The sequence below is a fragment of the Saccostrea cucullata genome, unplaced genomic scaffold (genome assembly GCF_032062105.1).
Source record: "Saccostrea cucullata isolate Sc308-1 unplaced genomic scaffold, CSIRO_AGI_Scuc_v1 ctg1682, whole genome shotgun sequence".
NCBI lineage: Eukaryota > Metazoa > Mollusca > Bivalvia > Ostreida > Ostreidae > Saccostrea > Saccostrea cuccullata.
In genome coordinates this window covers 64,083-86,258 of record NW_026930078.1, presented here as the reverse complement: position 1 = coordinate 86,258, position 22,176 = coordinate 64,083, and the positions used below count along the sequence as shown (strand labels likewise).

The 22,176-nt window shown below is 33.0% G+C and overlaps 1 protein-coding gene across 1 annotated transcript; it reads right to left on the bottom strand.

Moving 5' to 3' along the window:
* Positions 1-1,414: 1,414 nt before the first annotated feature.
* Positions 1,415-21,749, bottom strand: LOC134282816 (uncharacterized). The gene is made up of 4 exons (XM_062765207.1): positions 21,600-21,749; positions 13,300-13,434; positions 2,839-2,973; positions 1,415-2,555 (listed from the first exon to the last, which is right to left on the bottom strand). The coding sequence occupies exons 2-4, from the start codon at positions 13,430-13,432 to the stop codon at positions 2,491-2,493; spliced, it is 333 nt and encodes a 110-aa protein (XP_062621191.1). The 5' UTR covers positions 13,433-13,434; positions 21,600-21,749; the 3' UTR covers positions 1,415-2,490.
* Between the last annotated feature and the right edge of the window lie 427 nt (positions 21,750-22,176).

Here is a 22,176-nt window from a genome sequence, read left to right as displayed (position 1 = left end):
TGCTTAATGCAAGGTTTGATAATTCACAGGTGTATTTCTTATGACAAGACCTTCATTAAAATACCAACAATCTTATTTTTTTTTACCTTGATATTTGAGTTTAGCTTTGCTGTAACCTTTGAACGGTTGTTGCTAAGACAACCTGCCAACAACATTTATGTTTATATCTTTTGACCAGCAGATGTCTGTTCAACACAGCGTGCGCTCGCGAACATTTCTGTTGGAGGTATAAGCAATTCTGACAATTTTGGTTATCAATATATTATTGTTTGCAGCTAACTGTAAAGTTTCACGTTACGTCACGGTCTTTTTCGTCAGATGCATCCAGCGTAAACAATGCACGTGATTGGTCAACTCAAATTATCAACATTGACACGGAAATAGTCTGTTGCACGAGCAACCAATCAGGGATAAGAAGGAAGTTCCAGTCGCAAAGCTTGCGGTTAGGAGGCGTGTACAATTTACCTTGAGTGCAGCTGTCAACTATATCGTGACGTAACGTGAAACTTTACAGTTGGCTGCAAACGATAATATTTTTTATTACATTTTTACCCGTGAAATACTGTAATTTATTCATTGAATAAAAATGATATCCTGTCACAGTATGAAAGGATATCAAAATGATATCCTGTCACAGTGTGACGAATATCAGAAGTGCGGGAAAACTCTCAATATCCCTTCCCATAACGAAGACTGCTGTAAAAAAATATTCCTTGACTTAATATAAATAGATGGAAATAAATAAACCATTCTGACAGCGAATAAAACTGTCAAATTACCAAAAATATGTTGCTAAATCCATGTTTACAGTGTTTACACCTCACTTAGCTATGACGTCTCAACCGCTCATTCTATGACGTCACGAGCCTATGACTGTATTACAAAAAGACAGAGGCAAAGGAAAAATCAAAGATTTCTTCTTTTTTTTAATGTAATAAACAGAAAATTCAATGTTTTGTAGTTGAATATGAAATTTATTTCACTCGTGATACAGGATTTTTTTGATATTTTCACTCGTGCTTCGCACTCGTGAAAATATCAAAAATCCTGTCCCACTCGTGAAATAAATTCCACATTCAACTACAAAACATTGAATATATCCTCTATGTCCTTTACCTTCACCTTGGAGGTATTTTGTATTTGAGAAACTTTAACTTGCTTACAGGGGCATTGGCATTTCACAAACACTTCTTGTTGATTTTCAAAAGTTTACCATACGTTTATTTCATAAATCTTAAAAAAATATTTCCTAAGTCTGTCCAGGTTAAAAGTTTTCAATAACTTGATGCTTGATGCGACAAGTGGGCTTCATAGGAATACGGCATTTCGTCGTCCGCCTGAAAAAGTATCAAGTATGTATACTTTCGTAGATTGTTTCAAGTTGTTGTAATTTATAACAAAGTTTAAGCATGAAAATAATGTTTTTAATTCTTGATATACATATATTTAAAAAGTGATGTAACAATGGTCAACATTGTATAATATATACTTAATTCCATGGATTCATTCCATTGAAATTCAACACAGTCAAATGTTACAGTATCATTTATTTTTAATTAATATTTTTTAAATAAATACAGATCTTGCTTTAGATTTCTTTATTACGTAATATCTCCAGTTGGAATGAAACTGTTCATGCTGGAATGTTGCTATAACAATGGTTGTAGATAAAGAAGAAACAAGAAAAGCCTTAAAATAAATTCATCACTATCTGAACAATAACTGTCAGGTAAAATATAAATATCTCATCAACTTTAAATTATATCACTCATAGTTTACACGTATGTAAAAAAATAAAATAATAAGAAAACAGTATGACAAATAAATTACAATAAATAAACAAATTTCAACAACTCATAGGAAATGTGTACATTATTAATGAATAAGTTACCACATCAAGCTTTCAGGACCATTCACACATGACTCTTGTATGACAAATATCATCAGTGATGCACTAGTTTAAAATTTCTTCAAAAGTTGAAAAATCATGCATTTTGTGCCGCTAAGTTTAAAACTATTCAAAAGAATTGCTTAATGCTACTGCAAAGAATAAAAGAACGTTAAAAAATTATAAATATCAGAGAAAAACTTCAATGAAAAAAGAAAATTCTAAAATTGTGGTTTTTCTTACAGTCAATTTAACACAATTAAAGCAAAGTATCCCGGAAGTGATAGCGAATGTAAATCACTAAAATGAGATAAGTCGTGCCTGGTTGTTTCTTTTGTTTGGTTGTATGAAGATACAACAGTTTGTTGATCGGTCATGGCAGTGTCCTATGTCAGATGGAGTTTGTGTAAAACTGAGACAGATTCGGATCCTCCGCTACTTCCTCTGCTACCGGAAAAAAAATCATCCAATAGGTGTTAACGTTCTAGTGTCACATGTCACTTGTGTGGGGTTTAGAAATAATTATCATTCCGAGGAATGTCTTTATCTAAATGTCTTCTTTCAGTTTTGAGCAGGGAATGAAAATGTCGAGTTTTCACACACTACATCCAGATGTCCATGAAATCTAGAACATACTCAAATTCATCTCGCTCCACGCATCCATCACCTTCAATAAAAAAAATCATGTTTTAGTGAAATTTTTGTGACCTTTTGTGCATTAATGTTTTATGCTAACTTTTATGTTCATAAAAGAAAAGCTTCATCACATTCAAAGAAGGCTGTGTATAAACTAATAAACTAAAATTTGTGGATTCTTTGCAGAACAAATACATCAACATCTCTTTAAAAATAGTATTTCCAAGTTAACACACATCAATATAACATTAATATATAATTCTTTGATTTATGGAAGACGATGGTTTCTAAATAACGTCCTAAACTTTACTTACCATTTAAATCAAACATTCTGAACATCTCTGAGATAAATCTATGTTTTGTTCTAAAACTCTTTGAGTGGTGCCTGAAGCGTGAATGTAAATTTCCCTGGAGTTCATTTCTCTTGTCCCACCTCACTCCCACGGCACCTAAAATTAGAATTTTAAAATTCAATTAATATTTGATATATTCCAAAAGGAGCAGAAAAAGTACATGTTTTACCGAAGGTAATTTAGCCTTTTTTTTCTCCAAATGCACTCTCTGCAACAAGGCGTGCATAGAGAGAGGTTTTTTCTAGTCAGAGCCTGCTATAAACAGACATAAATCCTTTTGTTTCATTCAATCATTGTTTAAATTAAATTAAGTCGTGCATTCTTTGTCAAAATATATATTGGTTTTGAAACAATTAAAATTCGCCCGAAGGAACGAACATTTTTGTTTTACTAGCACACAGGAAACGGCTAAATGTTCTCCAGACCAGACTTCGACATAATTGTGCATTGAATAATGACCTCTATAGATGCAATTTAATTTCAAGCCCCTTATGCTCTTGTGGCAAAAAAGAAGATGCGTACCATTATCTTTTTGTATGTCCAAAGTATAAGGAAGCCATAAAAATTTTTTTGGATAAATTTTTAATATTTGATAAAATTCATATTTTAGATATAGATGTCTTATTATGGGGGGTAGATTCAATGAGTGCTGTGGAGAACGAACGTCTTTTCTCTAATGTTCAAACATTTATCAAACATTCTGGCAGATTCGCATGTTAGTATTACTGTTATTATATTCTATTTATTCATACATGCATGTATATACAAAATTAAATGTATGATTCTCTAAAATGCATTGATTTGTAAATTTTGCACATATTGAATACATGTACTTTGAATGTACATATCTAACTGTGACCTAATTGAATTTTTGTAATTTATATGCAGGGAGAGGGCGTCATAAGTTTTTAGAACTTGTGCCCAATCCCTTTGTAATTAGAAATTACAATAAAATATGTTCAAAACCACAGGAAACGAAAGTGAGAGCAATTAAGGCTTCGTCCAAGATCATAAATTTCTAGCTTAGCAATTTGGCAAGCTACCTGCTATCTACTGAACGCTTTTCATTCCTATGCAGCAGCTAGGCTAGCGCAGCGTTCAAGATCGTAGTTCTTCGCTACGATCTTGAATGAAGCCAAGATACCATATCACATCAAATCTGATACCGACTAGTTTTCAAGTCACACGGTGCTAAGAACATTCAGAATTCTTATAATTAAGTCAATGCTACCATAAAGTGCTAAATATACTCGCGGATGAAGACACTGAGATAGAGATAGCGGATAGTTCTGGTGTGCTTCGTCACAATAGCGTCATACTTGTTTCCCATGGCATGAGGCCTCTGCCTGTAGCGTTTGTGTTAATCTGTATTTTTTATAGCCATAGTGAGAGATGATGTTTTTTATTGAATATTTTGACCATTATTTGATTGAATCTAGACGTTTTATCAGATGTGTTATAACCAATTTACGTACGGCTACACAAACCCTGATCTCGATTGTATCTGATCGACTCCATCGAAAGTTCAATGCCACGGTAACGCCCACACTTAGTGAAATCAACCGAGTTAACCACGATCCTGATCCTTTTTTAGGACTATTTTACATTTCAGTTACCCCGAATTTGATAATGGTTTTTGTGCCTCATCTTCAAAAAAAGTCGATTTCGGTCGGAGAAACCAGCAATACTTGAGTATTATTTTTAAACTTTTACCTAAGACAACAGTCTCTGAACTTTCCAGTTTAAAAGCGATCCGCATAGTTGTAATATCACTGGTATATTTTGATGAGGCACTTTTAATAAATCGGTATGATAGACGTGCAGGATAAAAGACAAAATTTGACATCACTTGTGTGTAATCTCATCTTTTCATACTAGACAATGAAAATTACCGGGAGCCAGTTACAGAAACCCTATAATGGCACTCTGTCTGAGATAAATTCCGGGCCCAGTGTGATGGTGGTTATTTGATCCTCGTCCTGCATCACTGATGCTTGTTCTACAAAACACACTATCAAAAGGAGACTGAACCTTTAGACGACGACTTCCGTATTTTGATGGGTGTTGGTGCTCGAACACAAACGAATATAGGCAATCCATCAACCACTCTATGGCTTGTAACTATTAAAACAGCGTGTATTTCGGGGGAGGTAGACAAATATAGCAGACCATGGTATTTTATATTTTACTCTTCTTTCCCAATTGTTCTCATATGCTATTTCGAGGACCATTGCTCAAAATAACAATGAGGATGATTTTTGTTATCTTGTTAAAACCTTTTTTCCCATTATCATTGATTTTTATTGTTCATGTTTGATTTGAAAAGAGACGAACGCAGTCACCCTGTTCATAGTCTTCTGTATTTTTAAGAATCTTTATAATCCATACAATGTACAGTATGTATTGTTCATGGCTCTAGCTCTTTGTCGATGAAGTCGATTTACAACCGATTTCTCACTAAATTAAACCATTTAATTTTTGAAATTTTAAAGTATGTTTCAGTTAGAAATGAATTGCCATGTTTTGCTAGGACATTTTTTTTCTGTGTTTATTTGTTCATAAGACATTTTATTTTATTATTATATCAACTAGTGCTAATTGTAACGGGAACCGTTACAGATGTTCCCCAAACGCTCCCCAACTCCCTTTCGGTGCCATATTCCCTGCAAGTTTCATTAAATAAGACAAACTCTGTGCATTTTTGACTTTAACAACGTTTTTCCAGAAGAATACGAATTATATTCAATTTTTAGCATTGCACCCAAGCGCATGTGAATGCATGTGCGTTATGACCATATTATCTTGTCTACACTATTTATATATTTTAATATACTATATATTAAAGCATTCAGTCCAAAAGTAATAAAAATCACTCATTCAAGTGTATTTTTAAATATACTCGTTTCAAATGCACGCACGTGCGTGCACGTGCATGATGATCATACCTTCTTGAAGGAGTCCCTTACATCTATCTATGTTCTAAATCCCATCCTGTTTGGTTGAAAAACAAGGGAGTTATAGCCATTTAAAGTTTCAGCCAATCAGATTGCAGCACACGTGTATGCGCGTGATTTTATGATTTATTTTAATATCATTTTGTAGGATATCCTAAAGCATGACTATATTTAAAATTTCAAAGAATTTCGTCAAAAAACAAAGAAGAAATAGCCATTTAAAGTTTCAGCCAATCAGATTGCAGCACACGTGCATGCGCGTGATATCATGATTTTTTTCTATATCATTTTGTAGGATATCCTAATGCATGACTATATTTTAAATTTCAAAGAATTTCGTCAAAAAACAAAGGAGATATTGCCATTTAAAGTTTCAGCCAATCAGCTTGCAGCACGTGCACATGCGCATGCTTTCATGAAAATTCTTATATATCATGCGGTAGATCTTCATAATGTAGGACTATGTTCAAAATTTCAAAGGATTATGACAAGAAACAAGAAAGATATTGAGACTTTAGTTTCAGCCAATCAGAGCGAAGCGCACGTGCATGCGCGTTAGATCTTGCTATTTTGACCATGCTATCTTGTCTATACTACTAATGTATCCTTACATTATGAGTTTCAAAAAATTTCATCAAAAAATAGAAAAGTTACGGCAATATCCATTATATTGGTCATTTCACGTGTTCCACGTGCGCGCTCTTGCAAGCACGTGCGCGCTCTTGCAAGCACGTGCGCGCAAAATGACCTTCGTTCGGCAACTCTACATAACATGCCTACTGACCCTAAAAAGGTTTCACCTAAGTCGGATGTATAGTTTACAAGATCACTCGTGGACAAAATTTTCCCAGGAAGAAGAAAAATAATAAGAATAATAACTAGTGCTAATTGTAACGGGGACCGTTACAGATGTTCCCCAAACGCTCCCCAACTCCCTTTTGGTGCCATATTCCCTGTAATCTCTGAAATACTTAATGGAATTAAAACTTATCAAGGTCTTCCCAGAAGAATACAAAATATATTTAAATTTAAGCATTGTACGCTTGTTCATGTGCGTAACGACCATATTATCTTGTCTACACTATCTATATATTTTAATATACTTGATATCAAAGATGTTATCCAAAAGTATTAAAAAATACACTAATTCGAGTGTATTTTTAATTTTACTCATTTCACGTGCACGCACGTGCAAGCAAGTGCATGATGAATACACCTTCCTGTAGGAGTCCCTTATATTTATCTATGTTCTAAATCCCATCCTGTTTGGTTAAAAAACAAGGGAGTTATAGCCATTTGAAGTTTCAGCCAATCAGATTGCAGCACACATGCATGCGCGTGATTTCATGAATTTTTTTATCTTAATCGTATTGAAGGATATCTTAATGAATGACTATATTTAAAATTCCAAACATTTCGTCAAAAAACATAGGATAAATAGTTATTTAAAGTTTCAGCCAATCAGATTGCAGCACACGTGCATGCGCGTGATTTCATGATTTTTTTCTATATCATTTTGTAGGATATCCTAATGCATGACTATATTTTAAATTTCAAAGAATTTCGTCAAAAAACAAAGGAGAAATAGCCATTTAAAGTTTCAGCCAATCAGATTGCAGCACACGTGCATGCACGAGATTTCATGATTTTTTTCTACATCATTTTGTAGGATATCCTAATGCATGACTATATTTTAAATTTCAAAGAATTTCGTCAAAAAACAAAGGAGAAATAGCCATTTAAAGTTTCAGCCAATCAGATTGCAGCACACGTGCATGCGCGTGATTTCATGATTTTTTTTCTATATCATTTTGTAGGATATCCTTATGCATGACTATATTTTAAATTTCAAAGAATTTCCTCAAAAAACAAAGGAGAAATAGCCATTTAAAGTTTCAGCCAATCAGCTTGCAGCACGCGCGCATGCGCATGCTTTCATGAAAATTCTTATATATCATGTGGTAGATCTTCATAATGTAGGACTATGTTCAAAATTTCAAAGGATTATGACAAGAAACAAGAAAGTTATTGAGACTTTAATTTCAGCCAATCAGAGCAAAGCGCACGTGCATGCGCGTGAGATCTTGCTATTTTGACCATGCCATCTTGTCTATACTACTAATGTATCCTTACATTATGAGTTTCAAAAAAATTCATCAAGAAAAAGAAAAGTTACAGCAATATCCATTATATTGGTCATTTCACGTGTTGCACGTGCGCGCTCTTGCAAGCACGTGCGCGCAAAATGACCTTTGTTTGGCAACTCTACATAACATGCCTACTGACCCTAAAAAGGTTTCACCTAAGTCGGATGTGTAGTTTACAAGATCACTCGTGGACAAAATTTTCCCAGGAAGAAGAAAAATAATAATAATAATAACTAGTGCTAATTGTAACGGGAACCGTTACAGATGTTCCCCAAACGCTCCCCAACACCTTTTGGTGCCATATTCCCTGTAAGCCCTATTAAATAAGACAACATCTGTGCATTTTTGACTTTAACAACGTTTTCCCAAAAGGATACCAATTATATTCAAATTTTAACATTGCACGCGTGCCCCTGTGAATGCACGTGCATAATGAACATATAATCTTGTCTACACTTTCTATATATTAAAATCTACTTTATATGAAAGCATTTAGTCCAAAAGTATTAAAAATCACTCATTCAAGTGTATTTTCAATTTCACTCGTTCCAAATGCACGCACGTGCGTGCATGTGCATGATGACCATATCTTCTTGTAGAAGACCCTTATATCTACCTATGTTCTAAATCCCATCCTGTTTGGTTGAAAACCAAGGGAATTACAGCCATTTCAAGTTTCAGCCAATCAGATTGCAGCACACGTGCATCCACGTGATTTCAAGAATTTTTTTTCTATATCATATTGTAGAATATCCTAATGCATAACTATGTTTTAAATTTCAAAGCATTTCGTCAAAACTTAAAGGAGATATAGCCATTTAAAGTTTCAGCCAATCAGATTGCAGCACACGTGCATCCACGTGATTTCAAGATTTTTTTTCTAAATCATATTGTAGAATATCCTAATGCATAACTATGTTTTAAATTTCAAAGCATTTCGTCAAAACTCAAAGGAGATATAGCCATTTAAAGTTTCAGCCAATCAGATTGCAGCACACGTGCATGCGCATGATTTCTTGAAATTTTTTGTATATCATATTGCAGGATATCCTAATGCATGACTATGTTTTAAATTTCAAAGCATTTTGTCAAAAAATAAAGGAGATATAGCCATTTAAAGTTTCAGCCAATCAGATTGCAGCGCACGTGCATGCGCGTGATTTCATAAAAAAAATTTCCATATTATATTGTAGGATATCCTAATTCATGACAATGTTAAAAATTTCAAAGCATTTCGTCGGAAAACAAAAGAGATATTGAGATTTTTGTTTCAGCCAATCAGAGAAAGGCGCACGTGCATGCGCGTGAATTCATGCTAATTTGACAGTGTCATATTATTAACACTATTGATATATCCTTATGTAATGAGTTTCAAAGCATTTTATCAAAAAATGTAAAAGTTATAGCTATATTAAGTATATCAGTCAATTCCCTCATTTCACGCGCACGCACGTGCAGGCGTATGCGCGCAAAATGACCTTCGTTCCGCACACCTACACTACACACCTATTAACCCTAAAAAGGTTTTAGCTCAGTTGGGTGAACAGTTTCTGAGAACACTCGCGGACAAAAAAGTACCGGAGAACAAATAAGAAAAAAAATAATAATAATAAGAAACAGAGTAAAAACAATATGTTCCCAAACTCCGTTTGGGAACATAATAATAATAATAAGAAACAGAGTAAAAACAATATGTTCCCCAACTTCGTTTGGGGAACATAATAATAAGAAACAGAGTAAAAACAATATGTTCCCCAACTTCGTTTGGGGAACATAATTATTACTTGGTGCTATCATGTATGTTTGTCATTTTGCTTTAGCAGTTAAAATTAAACAACAATACTTCTTCCAGGGTAGAACTGTTTCTAAGTATATTATCGTTCTAATTTCCCAAGAGTTCCTTCTAATGCGATTAGCATGATGCTGTTTAATTCTGGTGTAATTTAATTTTCCTGAATTCGAAAGTTTCGGAATAAAAGAGGGCCGATGTGCACCTGATTTGTTTTTCTGATGGCCAATCAACAGTAAATTTACCGTTAATGCTGCCATTTATTCTAACAAATCCTACGGAGGGGAAATTCGTGTAATTAGGAGCATCCCCGGTTGCCCGTCCTATTGCTACCATTACAGGGAACTGGGATAGTTAATTGAGACCTCAATCGCTTTGAAGGTAAAATTAAGACGACTGTCTCAGCAAATGCGTTAGTTAAGATAATTATCTGCCTAGGTTTACGACGTTTTTCAGTTTTGGTAGACGATTTATTCCGTTTGTCTTTTCTTCTTATACCTTACGATCAGTTTGCTTTTAAAAATGCCCTTCTTTACACCCTTTTTAACTGCTTTATATTTTTTCATTCTTTGGCAAATAATGAAAAAAAAATAATACTGATTTAATTTTCAATAATCCTCTCACACATATAGAGTGTCATTATTTGGAAAAAACAAACTTCAGCTTTATTTAATCGATTGAATTAATAAATGATAAGGGTTGAAATTGCAAAAGACTGTTTCATCTATCCGCAGAGAACATGAAACAAGAAATATTAGAACAAATTATATTTTTCCTTTCAATCAATAGTATCTATTTCTGATGGCCACGAGACTGAGGCGTGTAGTTTTTGGTTATCTGGTACGTGTTTTTTTTTTTTTTTTAATTTGTCACTGCCTACATGAAATGTATCTCACTTTCTAATCTTATTTTTTTAATTGATTGTGTGCTTTAAGCTTCACTCCTTTGTTTATACGAGGGTTGATCCAAAAGTAATGTCACTGTGTCCATATCTGTTATATTTGGCGTCATATTATCAAATATAATGCACCAAAAGATGCATAAACATAAATCTAATCAAAATTGAAAATTTCATTTAATAATGTTCAATTGAAATAATTTTATAGATGTTTTAAACATTAAACATAGGGGGTGTCGCTGCGTCCCAACTAAACGTCACGTTTTAAAGTAAATATTGTTAGAATGAAAAAAGACAAACACATTTAAAAAAGTATCTAAAAAAATCGTCTGACCGTTCAATATTTTAAAAGACATAATTTACGACATTTTCTAATCTTTAGTTAAAAATTAAATGGTAGCATTGTTTTTTCATCATAAACAGTATTGTTTATATATGATGTATTGCAGAAAGGGAATGTCGAAATGGAATGAAACACCAAAACGAGATGTAATGTATTTTTTCTTCAAATTGGGAAATCACAAGTAGAAACAGTTATGATGGTAAATAAAACTCGCAGAGGAAAGAATGTCAACGAGAGACTTGTTCATAGATGGTTTCAGAGAATTTGGGCGGGTAATAGGTAAATAAATGATCATTTGGGGACAGAAATACCGAAAGATAGGAGGTCGGGTGGAATCGTTCAATGGCGTCGACGTTGTCGTAAAAGAGATAAGTGGCAGTTTGAGTGATATGAGACACTTTTAAGTTTGTCTTATGGTATTGTTCAAAGAATTTTGATGAAGGATTAAATTATAAATAAAGTGTACAATTGGTGCCAATTGTTCTTAAAGAAAATAAAATATGTGAATGTTTTGTGAATATCATTTTTTTAATAAAACGATGAGAAGGCGTTTTTAAAAGTGTGTGGCGGCGCATATCCGTCTTATGACGTTATTTAGGTGCGGCGACTACCATAATCGCACTCTGTGTTTAATTCGATAATTTGTAAAGTATAAGTCATTTTAATTTGAATTTTTCAGGAATGATTTAAAATACATATAGCTTCCATCATGTAAAATTTTGTTAATTAACATCGACTAGGAGACATTTTATCAAAGTTGTGACATTACTTTTGGATCAACCCTCGTATATATGTATTTTGTATGGCTAAATCTTAGAAATTTCTTTACATATTTATATAAGTCATTTGAGCTTTGAAAAACTAAAAACGTCAAATATGTGTTACCTTCTTATATCTAAAAATTTGATTTTGCCGATTGCTTGCTTTGATTGCATTACCATTTGTCAATTGATTGTAATTAGTTTGTCCTCGCCATTACTTGTTAACATATAGTTCTAAGTATTGTAGTGTTGGTTGATTTGGTTTCTGAATAGTAATTTTGTTACCTGACTGTAAAGTTCAAACCTACGTTACCTTTCGTAATCTGATTGTGAAGTTAAATTTAGATATTCTACTGTAATATGACTGCTAAGGGACAGATCAAAAGTTTACTGACTGATAAATAAACTTCACTGAATGTTATCTCAAATATGATTATCAAGCAAAAGTACAAATATGATATCGAAAATAACATTTTGGATTATTCATTAAAAAATGAAAATAGCTTAATTGTTTGTGTTAAATATGCATTTTCTTTAGTTTTCGATGTCGTTAACAGAAAAAAAATGTTAATTTTACATGTATACCCCCTCCCCTAGGTGTTTGAATTTCGTTTTTATTTCAATTCGACATCCTTCTTTTGATCTAGCCCCTAAATTAAAGTTAACAATGTGAATTTTAAGATTTTAAGCTAAAGTTGATTAACTTTTGTGAATGGATTTAAAAGATAAATATGGCGTAACTTTTGTAAGCTGTATTAGAGTTAAAGTGACGTAACCCCCCCCCCTTTTTTTTAAACCTTATTTAACTCTATATATTCCTTATTTAACAGCAAAAGCTGCTGTAACTTTTTAAAGTTAATTTATAGCAAAACGATGATAAAACTTTCGTATGATTTTTTTAAATTGAAAAGTGACGTAATTATTTTAGCTTAGTTTCAATTAAATATAACGTACTGTGACTTTGGTAAGTCGATCTTAATTCATTTTAGTTCATTTTAAAGATACAGAATACTTTCCTAACTTTTTAAAGAAAAAATATCATATTTTTTTTTAGCTTATTTTAAACTAAAACATGACGTAACTTGAAAAGTGAGTGACATTAATCTTATTTACAGCAAAATCTGGCATTACTTATGTGAGCTGATTTTGAAGAGAACCTGACGTCGTTACTGTAACAAAAATAATTCTTCTAAATTTAATTTTACTGGGTTGAAATGTCTGTGTCAACTACCTTTACCTTATTTTACGGAAGCAAACCTAGAACTTATATTGTTTAAGTTGTATTGACCTTAAGTTAAGGCGGTCTTACCTTTGAAGTTTGAGTGTATTAACCTTAAGTTAAGGCGGTCTTACCTTTGTAGTTTGATTGTATTGACCTTAAGTTAAGGCGGTCTTACCTTTGTAGTTTGATTGTATTAACCTTAAGTTAAGGCGGTCTTACCTTTTGTAGTTTGATTGTATTAACCTTAAGTTAAGGCGGTCTTACCTTTGTAGTTTGATTGTATTAACCTTACGTTAAGGCGGTCTTACCTTTGTAGTTTGATTGTATTGAGGATATGGCGTTCTTTCTGGATCTATGCATGTTTGGAAGATACAAGGAGGAGGTAACTCCGATGACGGAAAATAAAATACACCAGTAGTACAGGAAGGCGCACTGTTGCATATCTGTAAAGTACAATGATGGCTTCATTAATATCTGGCCAAAGGCATTCTATATTCAGATCTGTTTTTATTCTCTAAATTAAAGACAAATCGTCTTGCACTGATCATATGAATTTTTAATAATACAATAGTCTCTCTCTCTCTCTTAAAACCCGTCTCATTGACTTTAAATACTTATATATCTAACATAACGTTTCAACAATATAATGAATGATTTTTATCAATAACGTTTCAACAATATAATGAATGATTTTTAGCCGGGCTTATTGCTCAAAGAGCAATTGCCGGCTTATGTGATCCTGTTCAAGGCAGGATGTTGACCCCATAGTCGCCATTTTAAAGTTACGTGCAAAAATATAGTTCTTACTCTCAACCGCTTTTGAGATAATACAAACGCTAAATAAAGCAACAAAAATAAAACGAAGTTTTATCTATATAAAATAAACATTAGTATAATGACTTTGAAAACTTCTAAGTCTCATTAGCGTAAGGATTTTTGATAATCAGTGTTACCGTAGTTCTGTACATGCACATACGAGGTAAAACAGGAGAGGGAACCAGACTGACCTGTTTGTTTACATTCAGCTGCGGTACCAGATTAATTCTGATTCTGACAAAATCGGATATTAAATTGAAAAACTCACTGTCAGTGTCTTATCATTTATATTGATAGTTTTAAAATAATTTTTTTTTTCATCAGAATATAAACATGATTCATGAAATCCATTCTACTCTGTAAATGAGCCCGGCTCTCTGTACTTCTGAGTACTTTGATTATCAATATGAACAAAAGTCAGAGAAAGACAATGCTGTACAATATTTCAATGTTACCTAAAACAGCCTTAAAGAGAAATATCAGATAAATAAGAAATATCAGCCTAACTAGAAATATTATGAACATTTATCTTATAAATGTATTTAAGTGGCGTTTATTTTGCTATAATCTGTTTTGATAATTTATCATGAAAACAGTCAACATTTAAAACCAAAAACCGATTTTTTTAAAAGTCTTTACTCCTACAGAGAAGAGGAATTATATAAATTTCTTTTTTCCTGAGATGTTATTTTTACATAAAAATTAGTTGTAAAGTATAAATTAAGGGACCATCCAGCGATTCTTTCCTTCTAATGTTTGCCGTCCAATTATTTTAAACAAAATTCAAGATAGTGTGTTCTCAAGACTAAAAACCAAAAATAAGTTAAAAACCGAAGCATTTTGAATAAATTCTAACCGTTGAAAACAGACAGCACGTTACATACAATTCTTCTAAACACCCTGCCCCCTACCCTACCCTATTAAGATCTATTTGTATCCTAGTATGGTGGTGAAGAATGGAAAACTGTTGTTACATACAACCGGGTATCTGACATTTATAGCAATTAATTCATATTTCTCATAACTCACCGTTGTTAACAAATATAAATAGAATCCAATATCATTTTGACTTGCTTTAAATTCCTGGAGTACACAAAATATTTAAAATTCAGCGTCACACTGATTACGTTAAGTGATAGGAGTTTCCGAATGGTTTTCTTGCAGCCATGGGGTATTCTAAATTTAAAGAAAGTTAGGGAGGTGCGATTGTTTTCAAAGTTTCGCCTCTGCAATGTCACCACTTAGTAACAGAATGAATTCCTTTAACAATAACAGATCACTGGATAACGAATCTGAAATTCATTGATCCGGATCCGAGCAATCGTGACCGGAAGTTGTAGGTAGCTAATCATAAAGTTGCGGATAATATAGTAAAAGCATTAGAACATGAAACAAAACACAATAAAAAAATGAACAAAAGTTAATTAAGTTACACATAGGAGATTGCATGACAGAACATCGTTATTGTTTTGTCGATTGATGAAATGGAGAGAGATCCTGATTCCTAACTCTATCATTTCAGAAGTATGTGAAGGATCAATGGATGTTCTGTTTACCCTTGGAGCAGCTTCCCCCTCCCGTCATTGACTTAACACTGAGGGATAAAGAGACTAACTCAGTAAAATACGTAGAGGGTCCCCAAGACGTTGTCCAATAAAATGACAGGAATATACTAATTGTAATTTATCCATCATAAAAAATAGAACAAGCAACCTCATTAGGCATCTAAAAAAATTAAAAATATATATATTTTTTTAATCAATTTATTAAATCAAGATATGATCTAAGTCAAACTTAAGATAGTTTTAATAGCAGAATTACTTGCATCTCTGAAATCAGGTCTCTCGAGTTCCAGCTATTTTTGTATTCTGTTTTTAAAACTTATTTATTCCCTTTACATTTTTTTATCAGCAGACAAACTAATTGCATTATTAATATAATTGTAATTATTACTATAATCCTAATTATGTTTAATATTCAATTATAGTTCTAAGGCGTCGAGTGATAGGATAGAAAAGATCGGTTTATATGATTCAGTGTATGGTGCGCATGTCACACTGACTAACGCCAAAACGGTTGGATCGAGTGCACGTTACTTTTAAAATTTGTATTAAATGGGTAACCAAATTGTACTTTAATGACCTGATGAAGTAATTTCCTTTTTTCATTACTTGAATATATAGTTGTACAATGAACTATACAATGGTCATCGCCAATGGTCCTGAGTCAACACGTTGCCATTTGACCACTAGCTGTCCTCATCTGGTTTTCTTGGGGCGTAAACGATAAGCACCAATCAAAAGGGGCCTATCATACGTAGACAGGTAATGTAAACAGAAGAAAATCAGTCGACACCTCAGATACAAGTGTTATAATTTATATGGTTTTTATCATGGAAAGATTTATAGATAAATATTTTCAGATTAGATAAGAAAACAATCAATATTTGATTTTCCCTACGAAAACGTCTTTGCCAATAGCTCGTAAAGTATTGAATGACGTTAATCAGCAGTACCACGGCAGCGTTTTGACTCGGGATACCTGACGTTGTGAGGGTGAACTACAATACTGAGAACTTCCTCTAAACTAGAAGAAAGTCAAGCACGCACGTCTTGTTGCTAGATTCTTTGACATCGTCTGAAGGGTGATGAGAAGGGCCGCTTTAATCACAGTGACTCTGTTACGATAGACAACTGTACGATACATTGAACTATGAGTCAGCGCCAAATAAAGACAACTAATTGTTTTATATAGGCGCCCGTGCCAGTTCTTTAGGGCTACGGGTCCCCGGAGACTGTGGAAGATTAAAAGCAAGGCATCAGATACACAGACCGCGGACACTCTATCTTCTTTACAGCTAGATCTATTGGAGTGGAATGATCACTAACTCTGAATTTATATCTGCTCCTTTTGGGAATGTTTGTAGAAAAAAATAGAATTATTCCACTTTCATCTCTACTTTTAATAAATGATATATGCTCCTGCTACGGATGTACCTAATCATTACCTCTCGAAGAATTTAACCCCACCCTCCAGTATACAATTATTTACATAAAACAATTAAAAATAAAACAACGGATTTGTAAAATGCAAAATCTGACAGTTTCAAATAAACACTGAAGCATATTTAACTTCCATTTTAATGTAATAAATTTCCCAGAGACGCCGCCGAATAAGGTGTCGTACTCAATCGCGGCGCTTGGCATCACAGCAAACTCCAATTCCTGAGAGGGGTCTTAAAATCGTCACTTGGATCGTGTTTACCGCCAAACTTTATTAAGGGTTCTGTCACGTTAGAATCGGAATATATAAATGCACTCAATCATTGCTAAGTCATATTCTTAATAAAAATAACTATCAAACAGATAATTGTTTAGTGAAATCGATCAAAAGATGAAAATAGTTGAAAAAAGATGAACATGTTTGGCACGAAATATCTGTTTCAGCAACTTGATCGTACACGAGAAGGCTTCGCTCGTTTGATAACAAGACAGATATGTATTCCATACTCAAATAACATGTCTTTATTAAGGTGAATAAGTGGGAGAAAAGCCTTAGTTAAACGTGACAATATAAGACAATATAACAGATGCAAGTAACAAAAGTGGCGATGGATAATTCTCAAATAAGACTTTTATCCCCTTCACAAATGTATAGAAATGTCATCCTATTTTTTTTATTAAATATTTTTTGGTTAATTTTCACCACATACTATTGAGAGTTTACCTTGCTGTATAACAATACCGTCAGGTATTGGAGTAAAGTTCAAATCTTACGTGGGAAATGACAGTCGAAGTATCAAAGCGTACATGCCAAGACAACGAAAGGACAAACAAAAACATAAAAAAGAACACCCAAAGAAAAACATCCTACTTCCTTCTAACTCCCCTCCCAAATAAATCAATCAGCAAAATTAAAATGGTTTATAGTTACACAGGCTAGTTATTTCTGATCAGTTTCTAATATACTGGTGAGCACTATGTCAATCGCCCGGAGACAAGAAAAGCCATTAAATACAGATAAAATCGTACTGTTAGTTACCTGTGTGATAGGTGGGCATTGGGGAGATAATTCTATAATCCGGCGTGTGAGACCAGTTAATGCTTGATCACACACTGATACTGGGTGTCGAAAACATAAATATTCATATAGTTGTGCTTTTATGATTATTGACAATCTTCGATATTTTATCAAACGTAAAGCATGAAAAATTGTAATGATCAATCACAGAGATGTTAAATTAGATAGTAAAAGGTTCATTAATTAGAAGGCAACATGTAATAACACTTAGCTTACTTACTTATAACAAAGTCACAGGATTCATAGGGTACTAGCCTAGTGCCTGAGTAGTTCAATACATTTAGAAAAATATGAAAGCTTCTCTTATTTGTTTTTCTGGTTTTTTGTTAGGATTTCTTATCCTGATAAACTTTGATGGCATTTAGTATTCTATCAGTGTTCATGTACTTCGATGAACAACGGGGAAAATTATTTGCCAAAGGTGAATACTTTTCAATTACAAATGATGAATGACTGATAGTGGTGTATTTATAGATATATGTTTAGCATAAAATCATACTACTGAAGCCTTAGGGTCACATTAATGCTCAGATTATAAGATGTACATCAAATTTTATAATATTTCTTTTTGCATTAAATTAAACAACGGCCCACAGGTAACCATTTCTAAACCTTCCTACGTAAAGTTAACTGATTTTTATGAATAACTTGTCAATCACCAATTCCTGTGTTTAAAACAAATGAATATCACATTGTACAAACCTCGACATAACTTCCGTCCTAAATTCAATATAACGTTCGGTCACTATGTATGTAATTTGTAAATTAAATCCTACCATTACAGGAAGTGAAGTTTTCTATTTCTGGACTGTTTCTATTAACGCTTATTCTGAACAGAATCGGGTGTCGTAATAACAGATAAATAATATTGAATAATTATATATAAATTAGAGAAAAGGAATTTGATACATTTTATGCCATAATATTATAAATGTAGGTCATTATTTCTTTTTTTAGAAAATGTCTCTCTTGCAAAATTAAGTCATCCCACTGCTTTTAAATGTTTTATATCTAGGGGATAATTTCAAATCCTTGTATAGGTGACGAACTGCACCGTTCTAAGTGTCACGTGATTCGGTGTAGGTGACTAGATTTCACCTAGTTTTTATCCCGACATCCCACCTTACGGCGCGAGCATCAAGGACACTATCTAATACGACGTGATCTAATATTTAAAATTAGTGTCAGAGGGGTGCCCCCAGAGTGTAATGATAACTGTTTGATTGTTATTAAGACATAAAATGGCTTAACTGGGAACAAAAAAGGACATTGACTAATTCTATTAATGGCAACATCGAATGAAGTTTCAGCTGCTGCCGGCGATCATCTGTGTCGGTAATTCATTCTGCTCACCAAAACTGATAATACTCCTACTATATAGGTGTAAAGCTAAGGCTTTAAGGAAAACTTATTTTAAAAAAATGTAGTTATTGTATTACACTTATTGTAAGGGTAAAGGATCAGGGTTTTTTTCAAACATGCAACGAAATAGTGGAACTCTGGAACAGGAGTTGACGTCATACTTCCGGTGCAATGATGTGACGGAATCATCGCATTTCTAATCGTGTTCGGCCTTATATCCTTGAATATTAATTGATATTAGTTATAGAAGATTTTTCATTGCTTTTTTGTGTTAATGCAGTGCGTATCATTTTGTTTTTTATCTTGATTTTAGTTATAGAAGCTGCCTATTACTCTGTCTTAAATATTTAATTTCAATTTAATTATATATAGTTACTCTACCAGATTGTATTTTAAAGCAGTATTTATCATATACCAGTGATGAATGAAAGGTATGCGTGCATCAGTAAATTACTATTATAATGGTAACTTACCCTATAATGTAATAGGTAATAATTAGCCCCGTGCATACATCCTGATAATTGGGTTAAGAACTAGGTGAAACATTTATAGAGACATTAATTGTCCATAAATCACATGATGTAAAGCTTCCGAGAGGTTATTGCCGAGGTTGTAACTCTTGTCTAATTATTAATTTGTCTGACGAGGGGGATGCTTCTGTTTTCTTAAGATTTCTATCTTTATATTGTTTTTATATTGGATATTGCCTCTAGCATTCAGCTCGACTCTGGTGTCTAATATCCGGAAAACTCAATCCTTTCTAAATATTTAATGCCAAATGAAGACCATTGACATTGCATGTAGCTATCATCTTTTGCAATATCTGATGTCTCTGACATTTCATAGTATATAAATATTTGATTACTACTATTTTTATTAACATTTTTGTCTGATTTTTTCTGTAACTGTGTTATCATATTGAGAAGAAATCATGAATGAAAAAATTCTTAATGTTGTCGGTATATTGGAAAACGTAGCAAGACACTGGGATGATAGTAAAACAAATAATGAAGAGAGAAAAATAATTCAGAGTTGTAAAAAGACATGGTCTGCCTATCAAAGAATGATAATAATCACTGGATAAACTATCAAACGCATCCCAAACTCTACTCACATTCCAAATTCTGCTTCATTATGATAACATGGTCCCGGGGCCATAAAACTTAGAGAAGACAAACTTCTGATGTCTGATTTTTCTACTCTATATTCTTTCAGTAAAAGGAAGACTGAGATCAAGCGTGAGCTCATCTCAATTGTATAGCCCCGGAGGCCGATCTTATAAATACCTTATCAAAGCTTCCAAATTACAAGAATCTGTAAGAAGTTCTTAAAATGGATAAATATTTAGTTGGAAAGGTTATGAAAATGCTTTTAAAGCCAAGTGTAAATCGTTGCATTGAATCATTATAAATTCAATATATTGGTATCGAGAACATAGTCCTAGTTCTTCAAAGTCAGATGACCCATTAATTCTCCAAAATTTTTAAGGTCAATATTTCTGATATTGCTAAATAACAAAATTAGAACTATATTACGTGTAACTTGTCAATTATACAGATAAAAATGTTATTTTCTTAAAATATTTCTATAATTAGAGTCTTCAAAATAAATATTAAATTTCCTTGTTGCTAATTTTAGTTTCCGGGTGTTCTGATAGTTGTCCTGATGACGCACTCAATGTCATCAAGGGTCAATATGAATTTGTCTGCAATTACTGTCAACCAATAGCTTCAGATTAATTATTCACGCGTACAACTTAACATTTCCGGAATTATTACAGTTTTACGAGTTGGTGCGTGGAATGAATGTTACTTCCAAATTCTTATGAAATAATTCGAATAATCTGATTGATTTGTTCTTGTACAAGAACAAGCTACATTAAAGTAACACCTAACATAAATCTATTACGATATATTGTGTATGAGAGATACAAGAAAACTATTCTAAGTTAATTATTTTTTTGGCAGTCCTAACGAGTCCGATTGCAGTAGTTTACTATTATATACAACTTAAAGATGCAACTTTGCGTTAAATAACTGTTCTCCTACTACTATTGTGGGATGATCCTCAGTGAAAAGTGGGGGATATTCTCACACTTGATGCCAGGAAATGGTCGATGGTCCTCAATCAATGCAACTCCGGCATCTAATTGCATTTTACTGTAATCCTTTCTATTTGTTTATTGTGTCATCTTTGTTTATTTAAGATATTGAAATTTACACAAGATGGAAAAATGAAAAAAAATAATTAAATCGATAAAATCAATCCTGTCATTTACACTAACTTAATGAAAACTTAACGTTGATAAAGAGATCTGTGTATAAAGCATTTTGCAATTATTAATTCTTACCTTAAATAAAGTTAATCTTCTTCTCGACCTTACGACATAATACTACATTTAAAATGTCCTTAATACACTATAAATCACAAGCTCATTTTAAGTAAGAAAATCGGTATATCCTATAGCTCTTGTAACAGAATCATCACCAATTATCATCGAACCATCGAATGATCTGAGCATTAAAATCACAATTGTTGGTATTTTATAATGATAAATGATTGCAAGTTAAATTTGAATTGGGCGCATGCGTGTTCTTCGTTGTCCTTTTTTCCTCTCTGGTGGGTGTGTCTATAAGCGGTCAGTTGCTGCGTGTTTATTTTGGGAGCTGACAAATATAAGATCAATATGCAGTTTATGAGTATATGATAATTTTTTCTATCTCCGGACTGATACATTTTTTTCTCGATTCGTCGGCAAATGGCACTGACTTTTATACTGAGCCTTGGGAAATCTTCATTTACTTGAGTTTCTTTCCGGACCTGGAAGCGAAATCATCAGCATCAAATCTCAAAAAGCTTGTTTAAGTCAAGAACAGATATCTGACGGTTTCAACAGGTTTTTTTATGATTAAGGTTTAATTATTACT